We start from the raw sequence: 16,449 nt of genomic DNA, 5'->3' as shown, positions 1-16,449 counted from the left end.
CTCTTGAGGATAGACTGTATTTTGTGTGTTCTTTAGCTCCTGTAATAAGGTGAAGGGGGGGATTAAAAACCCGACATCACATTAAAAACAAAGTTGGCAGGTTAACGTCATGCCTAGTATCCTGTCACAGCAGCAATCTTAGATTTGAACTGTTTACTTTTAGAGGTAATGACACAATCTAAATGTATTAGGATCCTGTTCCTTACTAAAGGACTAGGTGTGTTCCAGTATTTATGCTGAGCTGCTTCTACGTGCACGCGGTGAAGGCCGGAGCACATGGGAGGGGCTCCACAGAGAGGCAAGGCTTCCCCCTAGAAAGTAAGTCACATATCCTAGTGTGTTTTCTCTCTGGCATCTCTACAGAATTCTGTCTTTAACACCATATTTTCTAAAAGAGAGTCCAACTTTTCTTGCCAAAGCTATCATTAAGTGATAGAGACCAGAGAATAGCAATTTCTGTCAGCACAGTTAAACTTTTAATTAAAACTGTTTACAAAATATAGAACACATTACTTGACAACAGATGTATTGACTTGTAAGAATTTTTTTTTAAATAAGGATTAATTTTTGTGCAATAAGGAGTCTTGTGTTTCTTTAAAATAGGGCTGGCAAAATGGCTTAGCAGCTAAGATCACTGGCTGTTTTTCCAGAGGACCTGCATTCGATTCCTAGCACCCACATGGCAGCTCACAACCCTCTGTAACTCTAGTTACAGGAGACTCTTTTGGCCTCTTCAGCATTGCACGCATGTGGTGTGCCTAGACATAACAAGCAGGCAAAGCACACACACACACACACACACACACTAAATCCCTTAAAAAGTAAATGGATTAAATGTTCAAAGTTGATAACAGATAAAGATGCAAATGCCATTTAGTACTCAATCTGAGTATGATGTATAAATCAAATCCACTGCTGTTTCTCATCCACTGTTCAGCAAGTAACTCTGTGGATGTTCCGTTCTCTATAACAGTATTATTGACCAAAGTTGTCCAAACCTTTAATGCAGACCCCATCCTTGGTTTATTTTATTTTGAATTAAAGCTGCTTGATATTATTATGCAGTTTATATCTACATTAAACTCAGATGCTTAAGTAATTGCTATAAGACTTTAGTTCATTTCACACTGCTTTAAAACATTAGTTAGTATTACACTGCTTTGCTCATTATCTGTCCTTTCTAATGGTATGCAATTTTCCCACAAAATAAAGGCTGATTTCCTTATTGCTGCCTTACCAATAAGTTTATTTGCAGTGCCGAAGTGCATGATGCGGCTTTCTGCATATAATTCATGTTGCTGCATTGAACATGAATGTGAATACTTTAGCGTTTGTGTGCTTCCAATAGTAAGAATACTAAATAAGTATATTTGACTACTAAACTGCATGGTGTCTGTCTATATAATGCCTATTACTTTCTATAGTGTGTATATTCAAAGGTTAATCATATATTCTAAGTCGGAAAATAATTTTTTGGAGTTCTTTTAAGGTAAAGTATATTATAGTGCACATTATTTAAGCTGGAAAAATTTAAACTGCTTCTATTTAAATGTATAATATACGTGGCAATTGTTTTTATATTCAAGTTATTTCCTCATAAGCTTCACCTTTAAATGGTGCAAGTTGAAGTCAGTCTGTAATCAGATGAATAGAATCTGATGCAGGGTGGTCCAGCTAACCCAATGGGAGATGTATGAAGGCAGTGAACGTTTAAAGCATGCATCACAAAGATATAAAACAGGTGTAAGGCAGTGTTTCTCAGTCTGTGGGTCATGATCCCTTTGGGGTCACTTATCAGATATTTACATTATGACCCATAACAGTGGCAAAATGACAATTATGAAGTATCAACAACAAGAATTTTATGTTTGGGAGGGTCACCACAACATTCCTGTATTAAAGGGTCACAGCATTGGGAAGGTTGAGAACCACTGGTTCGGAGGATAAGATCTGGCAGCCCAAATAGCACCTCTGTGCAAAGCAAAACTTCATGCTTCCTCTTTCTGGATGAACACGGGCTGTGCCCGGGCATACAGCATGGAGAGGAAAAGCCTAGTTCAGTTTTAGTTCCCACTAAAGGAACTTAGAGTGCCAAGGAAGAGTGTCAAGAATATCAGTTAAGGTCAAACTTTCCCATATGTGTTCTAGCAAGTTAACACCACAGAAACTCAAGGTAGTCACTGAGATCCATCCTGATGCTGAGACTTTACCTAGAAGAGGCCTTTTCTGTTACAAGACCCCACTGGCTGGGCAGCGGAGGACTCCATTGATTACAGATCGGTGCTCACTGTGACACTTACTGCAGTTACATTTTATGCCCTGCCCTGTCTTTCTGGGCTCTCCTGGGTAGTGATTTCATCCTGGTGAGCCTTTCATACAATTCTGAGCACATAAACTATAATCCTAGCACACAGCATGGTCTTATCTGTTGCTGTGGGGTTTTTCGTGAAGTTTGCTATGCATGGTGGCTCACACCCATAATCTCTGAACTCATATGGATTACTATAAATTCCAGGCGAGCCTGGGCTGCAGCGTTAGACCCTGTCTCCTCAGACTTTTAAGAAATTGCATTGCCTGGAGTCAGAGACTTACAGTTCCTCCCTTAGCCCCCAAACTATAAAACCTCTGAAACATACCATTGTGTACAAATAAATAATTCATAAAATTTCAACAGTCAAACAGCTTCTTTGGAAGTACATAATGACAGACCAAACTATTCTAGTTGTGTATTTCTCACCAGGGCTTGGCTATTTCCATGGTGCCGTGCGCGCTGGCTCTGTTATTAATCCTCATTTGTAACTTTGTCCCAAGCCCTTCGTGTAGCTACTATTTCAGCCAAGCTCTCTGCACAGACTTATCCCTGCTGCTTGTAGCTCTCCTTGTTTGCCATGAGTAGCTCTTCCCTCTTGCCTTCCTTTGCATCGCTGGTGAGGCCTGGGTCTTTCTTCTTTCTCTGTGAAACATGCTGAGTAGCCCATTCCTGCCACCAATACATCAAAGAAAAGTTGTTGCTGATAAAAATTAAAACATGAAAAATAAAAAGGCTCCTGCTCACTATAAGAGCACCCTCTTCTGTTGTCTTTGGAGGCCACAGATGCTGTTTTACTTTGGTTTGAGTAGATGGTGTCTTAAGTTGTTTATAAGGCATATTTCACAACTTTGTATCTGGACTCTTAAGTTCATTTTTTCTTCAGGCTTCTAGAGTAAGAATGACCATGACCGACACCATTTCAGGTTAGAGTAGCCTGTAGATGTGAGCAGAAATGGATAAGATTAAACAGTATTTATATGTACATTAATACACACACCACCTGTGCTCACATGCCTTTTGTTCTTTGAAAAGACATCATTTGAATAAAAACAGCCAGAGGTGATGTTTGACATGCTAAGGCTGATAGTTTGGGCTTTCAAAAGCAACAATAAATCACTTCCCAGTTCTTACCTTTCTTCCAGAGGCCCTGGGTTTGACACTCACAGTCCATGTGTGGTAGCTTACGGCTGCCAATAATCTCAGCTCCAGGGGGTAGGATGTGATGTCCTCTTCTGGCTTCTGTGGGCACCTTCACAAACGTGTATCTGTATGCACACACAAACACACTCACACATCAAATAGATAATGAGCAAATAACAACCTGACAGATATTTCAAAAGAGCAGGTCTTCGGTCCTCAAATAATCTTGACTAACAATTATTGTGTTGTTTCTCGCATGCCAGAAAGTGCTCTGAATGAAGGCGGATGGTATGGAAATGCCCAATTCCCACACAGTGGTGAGGTACAGATGCTAGTAGAGGAGGTGGCTCTTCTTTCTGAACCCACAGCCCAATCATCACACTTAGTGCCTCACGGAGAAGCCATTTAACCTTTAGTTAATCTCCTCAGAACAACTTAATCTTACAGTAGTGTCCATTGCCTCCTGTTTCTGTCCTTGGTATAAATGTTACATGTATTGCCGAATTTTATTTCAGCAGATATATAATGCATAATTTTATAAGCATGGTAATTAGACTATTTTCAAGACAATTTCTGAAGACAGACTTAAACTAGTGATGACTCAAGATCAGATTTTTGGGCTGATAAGATGGCTCAGCTTAAAGTGTTTCTGTCAAGCCTGGCAACTTGAGTTCAATCCCCATAGCCCTCATAAAAGTAGGAGAGAAGTGACTGCACGCTGTTTCCCTTTGACCTCTGCACACACACACACACACCATACACACATCCAACAATAATAATGGAAGCATCTGTGAACCGAGTTTCAAATGTAGACCGTTTTTAACGTAAGACGGTCATTTCATCAGACCTGTTGACCTGCTCTTCCCCTTGGGCCAGCAGTCTGTGAAACATGCCTTGTGTTTAGTCTCTGTTGTCTGTCTCTCTGGCGTAGATCTCTCTGCTCAAGCAGAACCTGGAGCTGCAGCTTTGCCAGTCACAGACGTCTCTGCAGCAGCTGCAAGCACAGTTCACGCAAGAGCGCCAGCGACTCACGCAGGAGCTGGAAGAGCTGGAGGAGCAGCATCAGCAGAGGCACAAGTCCCTCAAAGAAGCACACGTCCTCGCATTCCAGACCATGGAAGAAGAGAAGGAAAAGGAACAAAGGGTAAGCTTCTCGGGGAAGGTGTTTGGAAACTGTCTAAGAGATGGATGATAGCTAGCTTTGGATTCCTGTTTTCGGGGTCTGTGGTCCAGATGCAGCACAATGTGAACCTAACATTGGAAACTGAAATAGGAATCACCAGCTCCAGCTTCTGAAGATTTACATTGGAGCTCCACCCTCTCTCTCTTTAAAGCATTACTCATTGTTTTACTAAACTGTTCTCCAAGGTATGATCCCCCCCACACCCATAGGGAGTCACAGTGCTTAAACACACACACACTAATATTGCACATAATTGCAGACATGTTAAAATAGAACTAACATTCTGTTCGTCTGTTATAATGCCAAGCTGAGCACATCTTTGGTTCCTTAGCAGTTAACAGTTGTCTCTGTCCTATTCCTAGTGTATTATTATTGGTAATAATCTTTTATCAAAAATGTTTGAGGGCTGGCGAGATGGCTCAGTGGGTAAGAGCAGTGACTGTTCTTCCGAAGGTCCTGAGTTCAATTCCCAGCAAACGCCACATGGTGGCTCACAACCACCCGTAATGAGATCTGGTGCACCTGAAGTCAGCTACAGTGTACTTATGTATAATAATAAATAATAAATCTTTGGGCCAGAGCAAGCAGGGACTGAGTGAGTGGAGTTGACCAGAGCAAGAAGAGGTCCTAAATTCAATTCCCAACAACCACATGAAGGCTCACAACCATCTGTACAGCTACAGTGTACTCATATACATAAAATAAATAAACAAATCTTTAAAAAACAAAAACAAAACAAACTTTTTGAGGCAGAAGCTCATGTGCACAGGATAGCCTTGAACTCTCTCTGAACCCCTGATCCTCTTGCCTCAGTGTCCTCAGTGCTTGGATTACAGTGTGTGTCATCACACTCAGATTTTTATCAAACTCTAAATTTGCTTTTACTGTGAGCCCACAAAAAAGAATAAGGAATGAAGAATGAAGAAAGAAGAAGAGGCAGAGGCAGAAGAAAGAAGAAGAAGAAGAAGCAGCAATGAATCCAAGGGATGACTTTTTTGTAATCTTGGACTTTACCCTTACATTCTTTTTTCTGCAACATATGTCTACAAACAAGAACTATTCATGATGTAATAAAATTTTATAGGTTTTAAAATATAATTTCCTTATAATATAATCCCAAAGCTAATATAAAAATTATAACTGTGATAAGTTAAAAGGGATTTAAACCTAATGAATATATTACTGGATCATTATCATATTCTTTAGTTTTTACTGTGTGTGTGTGTGTGTGTGTGTGTGTGTGTGTGGTGAGAGAGAGAGTACACATATATGCATGCACATGTGTATATAGAGACCAGATGTTAGTACCAGGTGTCTTCCTCTCCTCTCCCTTGTTCTGCTTGGTGTTGCTTGAATGAGATGCAGTGCCTTCCATGGAGCCCAGGAGCTCACTGACTGACTCACCTGGCCCGTGTGAGTTCCAAGGATCTCCCTGGCTCCTCCTCCCAGTGCTGTGATAACAGGAGTACACTGCCCTGCCTGTCTTCTTGTATGGGTGCTGCTGATCTAACTGTAAGCCCTGGGCTAAGGAGATGGCTCAGTGGGTAAAACGTTTGCCACTCTAAGTACCCCGCCCCCAACATAGATAGAGAACACGTGTTGTGTATATCCACAATATACACATGTTTATATGTAAGCACATACACACAAATAAGTAAATGGACAAGCCCAGGTCTTTAGGCTTGCACAGCAAAAATTTGACTCACTGAACCATTTCCCACACCCCGTATTATTATAGTCTGAGCTAGGATCTCCAGATATCTCCAGATAGCTGTTACTTGGCGTAATTTTTTTCCAGAGAGTGGGCTATTTGCATTTTATAGAAAATGCTATAGCAGATTTGCCTGACATGATGCTTCATAGCCCGCTCACTGTGCTTAGGCAAACCTAACTGAGGCTTTGTGTTGTTTTCTTAGTAACAGCAGAATGTTTTGAGCCAGACTGATTTCATAACTAATTGTTTTCCACTGCATTGGCCCACGGAATTTGTTTTCCAGTTACAGTACTTTATATCTTGATTCTCTTAGCTCCTGGGCTTGAGGACTGTTTCCACTTTGTTTGCTGTGTTCTCTAGCATAATGACGTGATTGGCTTCCCCTGTGTAGGCTCTGGAGACTCACTTACAGCAGAAGCATTCTGCAGAGCTGCAGTCACTGAAAGATGCGCACCGAGAGTCGATGGAGGGCTTCCGCGTGGAGATGGAGCAGGAGCTTCAGACACTCCGGTTTGAGTTAGAAGACGAGGGAAAGGCTATGCTTGGTATTGTGGACAGGATTATAATCTTGCCATACTTCTTTGTCCATTCCTCCACTGTAAATGTCAACTGAAGGCATCAAGTTTTATATTTAAAGTCTGGAACATCCAGATGACTATCTTAAGCCAGCCACAGACTTTACTTGATGCTACTGTGTGAAGAGGCAAGGAAGGTAGACTAGAGTGGGTGAGCTTCCTCTGTGCTATGAGAAGGCAGTGCTCATAAATGTTTGTCTTCATGGAACTAAATGGAGGCAGGACACTTAGGGATCCCAGAAATTAGCCACTGGCCCGTGGCTCCGAATCACCCACCCATGCACCCCAACTCTTAACACCTATGCATGGACCACACACATGAATCCCTATATCTTCTCTCACACGTGCACCCACACCCATGTACCCATGCAGTCACACACATACACACACATACACACACATACACACACACACATACACACTCATACTCACAAGGGCGCCCCGAGTTGCCATTTTGCAATCTCTTAGCATTACATGAATGACTCATTCCCCTTGTATCTTACCAGTGTTAGACATGTGACCGTATGTAAGTCAGTTATACTGATAGGAGTATCATAATATCTCATTATAGTTTTACTTTACATTTCCTAGGTGGATAATGATATTGAGTATTTTTCATGTTCTCATCAGCTTCACGTCTTCCTTTTTGGTTGGATTCTTCATTGTTGATGCTGAGTTTTAGGTGTTCCACTTATCTACTCTAGATCCTAGTCTGGTGTCAGGATCCTTTGGGTCTGTTGACCCTATCACTCCTGTGAGAATACCCTCTCTGAGGTCACCACTGACTTGAGCTGTCTTCACTGGCTAGCTGTTGTCTCTTGGTCTTTTGGGTCTTTCTCCTCTTGGTCCCCATGTTACTACATTCTGTCTGTAATAATTTTTTTATCTGTACCCTTTACTCTCATGGGACAGACCTGTTTTATGTGTATCCATTAAATACTTTTTTTCCTTTTAATTCAGTTCGAGCTTTTTTTTTTTCTTTCCTCTAGACATTTCCTTTCTGTCTATCTCCATGGCTTCAGCTATCACCTTTGGGCTGGAGACTCCAAATGGGTGTTTCTGGATCAACCTTCATGTTTTCATACATTAAATTAGTATTCGTTGCTACGTGTTGAGGCGTTGATTTTTAACTAGATCTTAAAATATAATCTTATCGTCTCCCCATTATCCAAAGTCCATGCATGTTCCTCCCTATACTCCGCACTCTGATTAACAGTGTCAATTTATTGAGTTGTCAAAACTTGGAAAATAGGAGCAGCTTTTTTTTTCTTTTGTTACCACATTCTGCCTGTGAATTCTTCTTAAATCCTGTTTATGCCTTTTTCCTCTGCCTTAGACCTTCATACTTACACCAAGGCCATATGATTTCTTTTTCTGTTTCTGTTTCTGTGCATGAGTGCTTTGCTTACATATATGTCTGTGCAGTACATGCATGCATAGTGCCCTCAGAGGTCAGAAAAGGATGTTGAATGCCCTAAAATTGGCGTTCCACACAATTGTGAGCTGCTGTGTGGGTACTGGAAGTCGCACCTGGGTCTTCTGCAAGAACAAGTGTTCTTAATTGCTGAACCATCTCTCTCAGCCTTTATAGTATTTTGTTTTTGAAATATCGTTATCATAACCTTCCTCCTGACTTCCTTCTCACAGCTGTCAAGAGAGAACTTTGAAATGTTCATACCTCACATGAGACTTCCCTCTTTTAGTCTATCCATGGTTCTACATGAGAGTATCTGGCAAGTTTTTCTTCTAAAGAAGCCCTTAACACCAGGAAAAACTGGACTTGTGTTCTCCATGAAGACCACAAGAAGGGCTTAAGTTGGCCAGCTACAGTCAGGGGCAGCATCTCTTCCATTAGATCCCATGTTTTAGCCTCAAAATCCATAGTTTGCCTTTTTATTCACGTCTCCATAGTAACATTTAAAAATGTTCAAGTATCAAACATGTTTAAGAAAACATAACGGGTGAGCCCTGCATTCTGTTAGAAATGCAGTGGCTCACATCGCAGTTTGAGAGCCATGGGCCTAAAGGTTTAAGTAAAATCCACGAAGGTTCTATTCTCCTTCATGTCCCTGTGCACCCTGAGGCCTCCTGCACAGACACCACAGTTGTGGGACAGACTAGGTTCTGGCTTTCCTTGCACATTCTTCCTCTGTGGTGAAAGCTCCCCCTTCTCAACTTAGGAGACCCAGTTGATCCCCTCCGTCTTCTAGACTGATTCACCATAACAGTCTCTCTGTAATCCACCCCATTCGCCAACTCTCAGAAATTTGGGTATTTTTACCCCTGAGTTTTCATTATCTTTAATGTTAACGTCTGGTATTCCACTTAGTTCCTGCACAGTATCTTCACTCCTGGCTTTTGAAGTTACAAAGACAGTGTCAAATTTTATTCTTCCCTAGAACACTGTGGTCATTCCATAGATGTTTGTGAGGTGTGTGAAAGGATTAATTCCAGGGCCAAGCATAACACATGCCTGTAGCTCCAGTCAGTTTGTGGGAGATAGATGCAGGAGAGTCCAGATTTCAAGGCCCCAATTGCATAGTTTGCATAGCCAAATCAGCCTTGGCTATGTGAGATCTTGCCTTAAAAAAAAAAAAAATTAAAAATCAGTTCCAAACTCTAATGCATGTGGTGACTGGCCTCCAATCGTTAATACTGTTTACAGCCAGTACTTTGCATGGTCATTGCATGACATTGTAAAAAAAAAACAAAAACAAAAAGCAGGCGTGGTGGCGCACACCTTTAATCCCAGCACTCAGGAGGCAGAGGCAGAGGCAGAGGCAGGAGGATTTCTGAGTTCGAGGCCAGCCTGGTCTACAGAGTCAGTTCCAGGACAGCCAGGGCTATACAGAGAAACCCTGTCTCAAAAACAAAACAACAACAAAAAAATGTGGAATTTAGAGTTGTATACTGACAAATGTTTAGGAGGCAACTTTTTTAAAATTAGTGTCCTACTTTTAAAAGTTATGTTCTGGATCTTTTTGAACCTCTTTTCTTTGTGTTCCAGCTTCCTTGCGTTCTGAACTAAACCATCAACATGCAGCTTCCATTGATTTATTGCGGCATAGTCACCATCAAGAACTGGCAGCAGCTAAGATGGAATTAGAGAGAAGCATAGACATCAGCCGTAGGCAGGCAAGTGTGATCACTTTGCACTGATTACTTCAGTCTGGCTCCCCAACCCTCATACCAGGAATGGTACTTTGTAGGAACTGCTAATTGCATAAGGATGATTTTTTTTCTTTTTTTCAGAGGAAATAAGCAACCATACTTTTGCACACCAGTTATAAAATTACATTTTATTTTATAACCTTTTGATTGAATGTTTCGTACTTTTGTTTGCATCTTAGAAAAATAAACAATGAGATATGACAACTGTCAAGGGTAAGAACAGCACTGTTCAGCAGTCCTAGCCATGACAACACATTACCCTGTGTCTGGGAGGGCCATTGTGGTGCTTGGTAGCCACATAGCCCAGATTTGTCTGGTGTACCCAGGAAACTACATTTTCAATTTTATGTAGTTTAACTTAGCTAACAGTCACATTGGATGACACAAGCATCCAGAAGGATGGAGTAGGTCCTCCATAAGAAGACAGATAACTCATATGCCCAACATCTTCATTAGCCACTACCGCTTACACTTTTTAAACTTTGCTCTTTGGGCCAGCATACTTTCTTCTAGTATGATGACCTGTGATCGTGGAGATGTGTGTTCATGGGAGGATACAGCTGTGCAGAGAAAGCTGCTGTTGGCTCATTACACCTGCAGCTTCTACTTAGTTGGTTCTCCCTTGTTAAGTGGTCAGCCTGGAATTGCTTATCATCACTAGGCTGTTTTGAATGAGCCACTTGTAACCGTAGAAGGAAGTTACTTTTTTCAACTCTTCCTGCAGTAACATTGGCAATGTCTACTTTACAGAATGTGTAGAAAACCTTGACTTATAGTAAATCCTTCCTAGATAGAGAACTATATGGACAGCCATGAAAGCAGCTGAAGTCTGCCTTTCCAAATCATGTAATGCGTGTGTGTTGGAGGCCTCCCTAGATGAAAATCCTTTTAAGATCAAAGGACAATGGTACCAGCAGTTTACTACAAGATCTATACAATTTACTAAGAGACCCATATTCTATTCTTGGATATATATGTACATGTATATACATAATCAGTCTGACATGGATTATAAACTACCTTGGAAAAATCAGCTTATAAGTAGTGATTTCCTCATTATAAAATGAGTGAACTAGGCTTTCACAATCTTTTGGGTCCCTTATAGCCATGATATTGCAACTATATTCATATAAGTATTTCTTAGCTGTATGGAAGACAGAGGGCCTTGAGGTTTTCTCATTTTGAGCAGTTCAGTTTGGTTTTGAAGCTTGTCAGAATGATAACATTTCATATTCATAAGTGTCATTTCCATCTGTCACATTAGTGCAGACAGCAGATGTGTAAAAACCCTTAGCCTTCTGCGTTTTCTTGCAGAGTAAGGAGCACATGTGTAGGATAAGCGATCTGCAGGAGGAGCTGCGGCACCGGGAGCGCCACATCACAGACTTGGATAAGGAGGTCCAGCACCTCCATGAAAACATAAATACCCTAACGAAAGAACTGGAACTCAAGGGGAAAGAGATTCTCAGAGTACGGAGTGAATCCAACCAGCAAATGAGGTATGCCAGTACTTACAGCAGAAGGTGCATTGTTGTCTAAACTATGTCTGCAGAATAATGCTTAGCAATGTGTCCCTGTTTTTGTGACTAGTGCCTTCCTCGTAATAATACATTGAAGTTCACTCTTTACTATGTGTGGTGGATATGATATCATCTGAAAAAATAAAATGTCTGCATTTTGATAATGTATTTATTATTATTAACTTTGGAAAATGACCATCATTAAAGATGTTTAAAGTTGTATTAGAAAAAGCATTAAAGGAGACAAATTTTAACACTAACCAGCAGTCCATAGCAAACTCCGTAGCTTATCTTAAGCTGTTTACAATAATTTCCCATGTATTATAACAGAATGGGGGCATTTCAAATCTGGTAGAACATAGATAGAAACTTGAATACTTGACTTCAGAATAACATTTTCTTAACTAAAAATAAATTAAACAGGTTGCATGAACAAGATTTAAACAAGAGACTTGAGAAAGAGCTGGATGTCATGACAGCAGACCACCTCAGAGAGAAAAATATCATGCGGGCAGATTTTAATAAGACTAATGAGCTACTCAAGGAAATAAATGCAGCTTTACAAGTGTCGTAAGTCATATCGCATTCAAGAAAATTCTGTGTGGGTAATAAACTGAGGAGCACTGTGACTAAGCTCAGCCTAACTGTTGGAATCTAGTAAAAATGGTGCTGAGTGAGGAAGGCATACGTACTGTAATTTAGATGTAATTGCAGTGGGATGTGGATGTTCGTTAATTAGGATAAGGCCACTGAGTGGTTTGTTCCATTTGATGCCGCAGCTGTAGGTCTGTTAAAATAATACACGTCTCCCCTACACACACACCATTGGTACATGGCTTCCGTGATGACATCTCAAAGTGTGTTCATGTATAATGTGAAGTTATTAGTATATTGTGAACCATAGAAATGTTATAAGCCTATGCATGAGTCAACAATACATACTTTACAACACCCAAAACATCCTTCAAAACAAACATACACTCTAAATGATGTGTGTCCATTTAGCAAGTACCTGGTAGATAGGAGGGGCAGAAAAGAGCAAAGACCTCATTTCCTATACTTCGGTACTGCTTGAATTCCTACAATTAGCATTTAAATGGGTTTTTAATTTTAAAAATCTATAAAGTAAAATATTACAAATAAAGTAATCACTCAAATTTAGTAACCCCATTATTTAAGTAAAAATCTATATGTATTTCTTAGTGATCATTAAGAAGATTAACAGCCCCTGTCTTTTCAGGGTCTTTATAAACTCCGGCAGATAACTCACTTTGAATTCAGTCTGTCTCTCTGATCTAATCCCTGGTCTTGTTTAGGTCATCTGAGGTTTCATCTGCTCTAAGCTGCTGCTAATGTCTTAGTCACTTCTCCAATTATCCAGATACCTCCATAAAGTAACAATGAAGTCACCACCACCACACCACACTGTCCGACTGTTGGCTTTGTTGGGTTGTCTTCTGCATTTGTGCTATTATACGTGTTTACTACCCTCAGATATAGATGTCATCTTCACATCTTCTGTCTGCATAACCGCTCAGTCTCAGCAAATACTCCCTGCATAGGTGCAAACACACATAGACACACTCAGTGGCAACAGGCCCCTGGCTGCCGGTGTTTACTCGTGCCCTCTGGGATAAGGCACTTTTCCTGACAGATGCATGTGCCTTCTTCACATAAGTAGGCACATACTAATTAGCCATGAATACGTTTTGTGAGTGTTCTCACTTAGTGAAGTTACCCAAAAATGCAGGAAAAAAAATCATTATCTCCACAAACTTGGTGATTTGCTGTTTGCTTAGATTACAGTCATTTTTTAGATTTTTTTTCAGCCACTGTGGACTCCTGCAGTGCGGCAGAGCATGCATACAACATGCTTGGTGAGAAGCAGATAAAAACCAGCCTTGGAGCCATTGCTCTCACATTCCCTGGCCTTTGTAATATGCCAGGCACCCGCCAGTTCCATGGCACCTCTCTTCACATCCTGAAACAGCACACTCACATAATGAACAGCCTGTGTTTGTCTGCATGTCCTGACATCTCCTTAGGAATATTAATTTACAAACAGGAAAAACTGTGTTTATTTGGACATTTATTATGTGCTGATTATGAAATTTTAACAGCAAATGTTGACTTAATGTTTCTATATTTTGATCTTTTGATAATAGAAGAATTATATCGTTCGTAGCTGTGATGAAAGGATGGACCATTTAGAGACTGCCTTATCCAGGGATCCATCCCATAATCAGCTTCTAAACGCTGACACCATTGCATACACTAGCAAGATTTTGCTGAAAGGACCCAAATATAGCTGTCTCTTGTGAGACGATGCCGGGGCCTAGCAAACACAGGAGTGGATGTTCACAGTCAGCTATTGGATGTATCACAGGGCTCCCAATGGAGAAGCTAGAGAAAGTACCCAAGGAGCTAAAGGGATCTGCAACCCTATTGTTGGAACAACATGATGTACTAACCAGAACCCCGGAGCTCTTGTCTCTAGCTGCATATGTATCGAAAGATGGCCTAGTAGGCCATCAATGGAAAGAGAGGCCCATTGGACTTGCAAACTTTATATGCCCCAATATAGGGGAATGCCAGGGCCAAAAGAATGGGAATGGGTGGGTAGGGAAGTGGGGGGCGCTATGGGGGACTTTTGGGATAGCATTGGAAATGTAATTGAGGAAAATATGTAATAAAAATATTAAAAATCAAAAAAAAAGAAGAATTATATCACTAATAAGTAAAATATTTTGCCTTCTTTTTTAGAAATGACATTCATTTTATTCTTTGCCTTGGCTCCACACTATCCAGTCACATTTCTATTTTTATCTGCTACAATCATATAGTTATTCTTTAGATTTAGGTAGTTCCTTGTTTAACTAAAGACAAATTCTACACACTTATTTTTGACTGATATTGTCCCTCAGGTTTTTACGTGATAGCGAAAATGTTCTGTATCGGCTCCTCCAACTTTAGTAGCTATGCGCAGTAATGACCACTTGAAGTGTATAGCCAGTGTGACTGAGAACTTAAACTCTAATTCAACTTAGTTAATGTAAATTAATAATAATAGCCTGGAGTTGCCAGTTGTGTTATAAGCTACCCACACCTCGGCTTTGATGCTTCAGATTCAGAAAGTCCTGGGGAATTATTAGAGAGCCGAGGGGGGACTGTAGAGGTGCCTGCGAAGCCTGCAGAGCAGAGTATGGTGCTGGGGAGACCCTGGAGCAGCCGGGAGCTTCTCTTCTCCCTTCTGCTCTAACTCCTGTTGAACTGCTAGGGGGAATGGAGAGCGGGTTTAACGGCATGGAGAAATAGTGCGAGAGTCCTTGTGTCATTGAAATGACTGTTAGAAATTGCACTCTCTAGTGCTAAGTATTCAGGTCCTCCTAGAGCTTCATGGAAATTTGATTGTCTTACTATTATCCCCCAAAAAACCTTACATCTAGCCAGGTGTGGTGGTGCATGGCTTTGATCTCAGGGATTGGGAGGCAGAGGCAGGTGAATCTCGGTGAGTTCAAGGCCAACCTGGTCTATGTAGTAAGTTCTGGGACAGCCATGGCTGTTACACATAGAGACCAGTCTCAAAAAGTCAAATCAAACCAAACCAAATCAAAACAAAACAAAACAAAACCTCTTGCATCTAATTTTTAAATGTATTGAACTTCATTTGTTTTAAAAAGAAGCAAGGTCTAGAACATAGCTCAGTGGTAGGATGATTCCTTAGCAAGCACACGACACTGGTTTGATTGCCAAGACCCCAAAATAGAGAGAGAGAAAAAAAAAACAAGATAATAAATGAGAGAACAGGCTACTCAATTTTGCCTAAATGACATTTTTCATCAGTAAAGAAAGTTTAAGTGAAATAAAAACTGTCCCAGTAGCTTGGGGTCCAGAAATATTTATTGTATAAAAAAGTGATTTATGTTTGTCCTTTTAGTTTCTGTGGGTTTGTTTTTTGTTGGCTTGTTTTTGAAACAGGACCTCCAGTAGTCCATGGTGCCCTTGAATTCTTGCTTTCCCTATTTCTACCTCCCAAGTGCTGGGATTACAGATATGGGTTACAATACCTGGCAAGGGATTGGGGGGGGGGGTAGGTTTACTTTAAATTAGCACTTCACTGTACTGTAACAAAAAAAGAGTTTATTTATTAGAGAAATATCAGTTCTACACATGGACATTAGGTAGACCAGTACTTCCTAACTAAAAAGATGTATTCTGCCTTGCAATAATTGCTGTTTTGAATTCTTGGCCTCTAAAACTCCAATGATTTTGTAGTTGTTTCATTTGTTTATTTGTTTGTTTGTTTGTTTGTTTGTGTTTTTTAAAACTTACCACTCAGGCTATTTTCAGAAACTTTGAGCACACCTGGAAGTAGTAGTGGACTTCTTAACAGAAATCAAAGTCTGCTTGGAAATTATAGAAGTCCTACAGTAAAATGCTTCAGTCCTCTATTTTGTTTATAAATAACAGAATGTAGAAAATGTAATTTCTGCGCTACGTGAGTCCTAGTGATGCTGTTGTTCAGGTCTGCAGTCTCTAGTCATTGATTTTCTTGTCCGATTGGTTCTATAATGCAGCATGAAGTAGATGATAATGTGGGAAATGTTATCATCTCTATAGACGTTATATAGAGATAATGTTTCTCTGTATAGTTTAATATAGGGCTGCATTGTTTATGAGCTCTGGGAAATTTACCTATACACACTTCACACTGCACCCCACCCTACCCATCTCTCTTCCTCTCTCCTTCTCTCTCTTCCTCCCTCCCTCCCTCCCTCTCTCTCTTCCTCCCTCCCTCCCTCCCTACTTCTCTCTCTCTCTCTCTACTTCTCTCT

The 16,449-nt window shown here is 40.6% G+C and overlaps 1 protein-coding gene across 7 annotated transcripts in view; it reads left to right on the top strand.

Annotated features, from left to right (window-relative positions):
• Nucleotides 1-16,449, top strand: part of Fam184a (family with sequence similarity 184 member A) — a 112,272-nt gene that overhangs the window by 84,955 nt on the left and 10,868 nt on the right. For 4 of the 7 annotated variants that reach the window (XM_029482933.1, XM_029482932.1, XM_021173929.2 and 1 more), the window contains 5 exons: nt 4,383-4,595; nt 6,740-6,893; nt 9,931-10,058; nt 11,409-11,593; nt 12,038-12,184. In XM_029482933.1, the coding sequence (XP_029338793.1) occupies nt 4,383-4,595; nt 6,740-6,893; nt 9,931-10,058; nt 11,409-11,593; nt 12,038-12,184 (827 nt within the window). The remainder of the gene's footprint in view (nt 1-4,382; nt 4,596-6,739; nt 6,894-9,930; nt 10,059-11,408; nt 11,594-12,037; nt 12,185-16,449) is intronic. The other 3 variants (XM_029482936.1, XM_029482934.1, XM_029482935.1) reach the window with 1 other exon arrangement.

Source organism: Mus caroli, chromosome 10 (genome assembly GCF_900094665.2).
Source record: "Mus caroli chromosome 10, CAROLI_EIJ_v1.1, whole genome shotgun sequence".
Taxonomy (NCBI): Eukaryota; Metazoa; Chordata; class Mammalia; order Rodentia; family Muridae; genus Mus; species Mus caroli.
The sequence above is the reverse complement of the archived record's forward strand: the minus strand, read 5'-3'. Positions and strand labels throughout refer to the sequence as shown.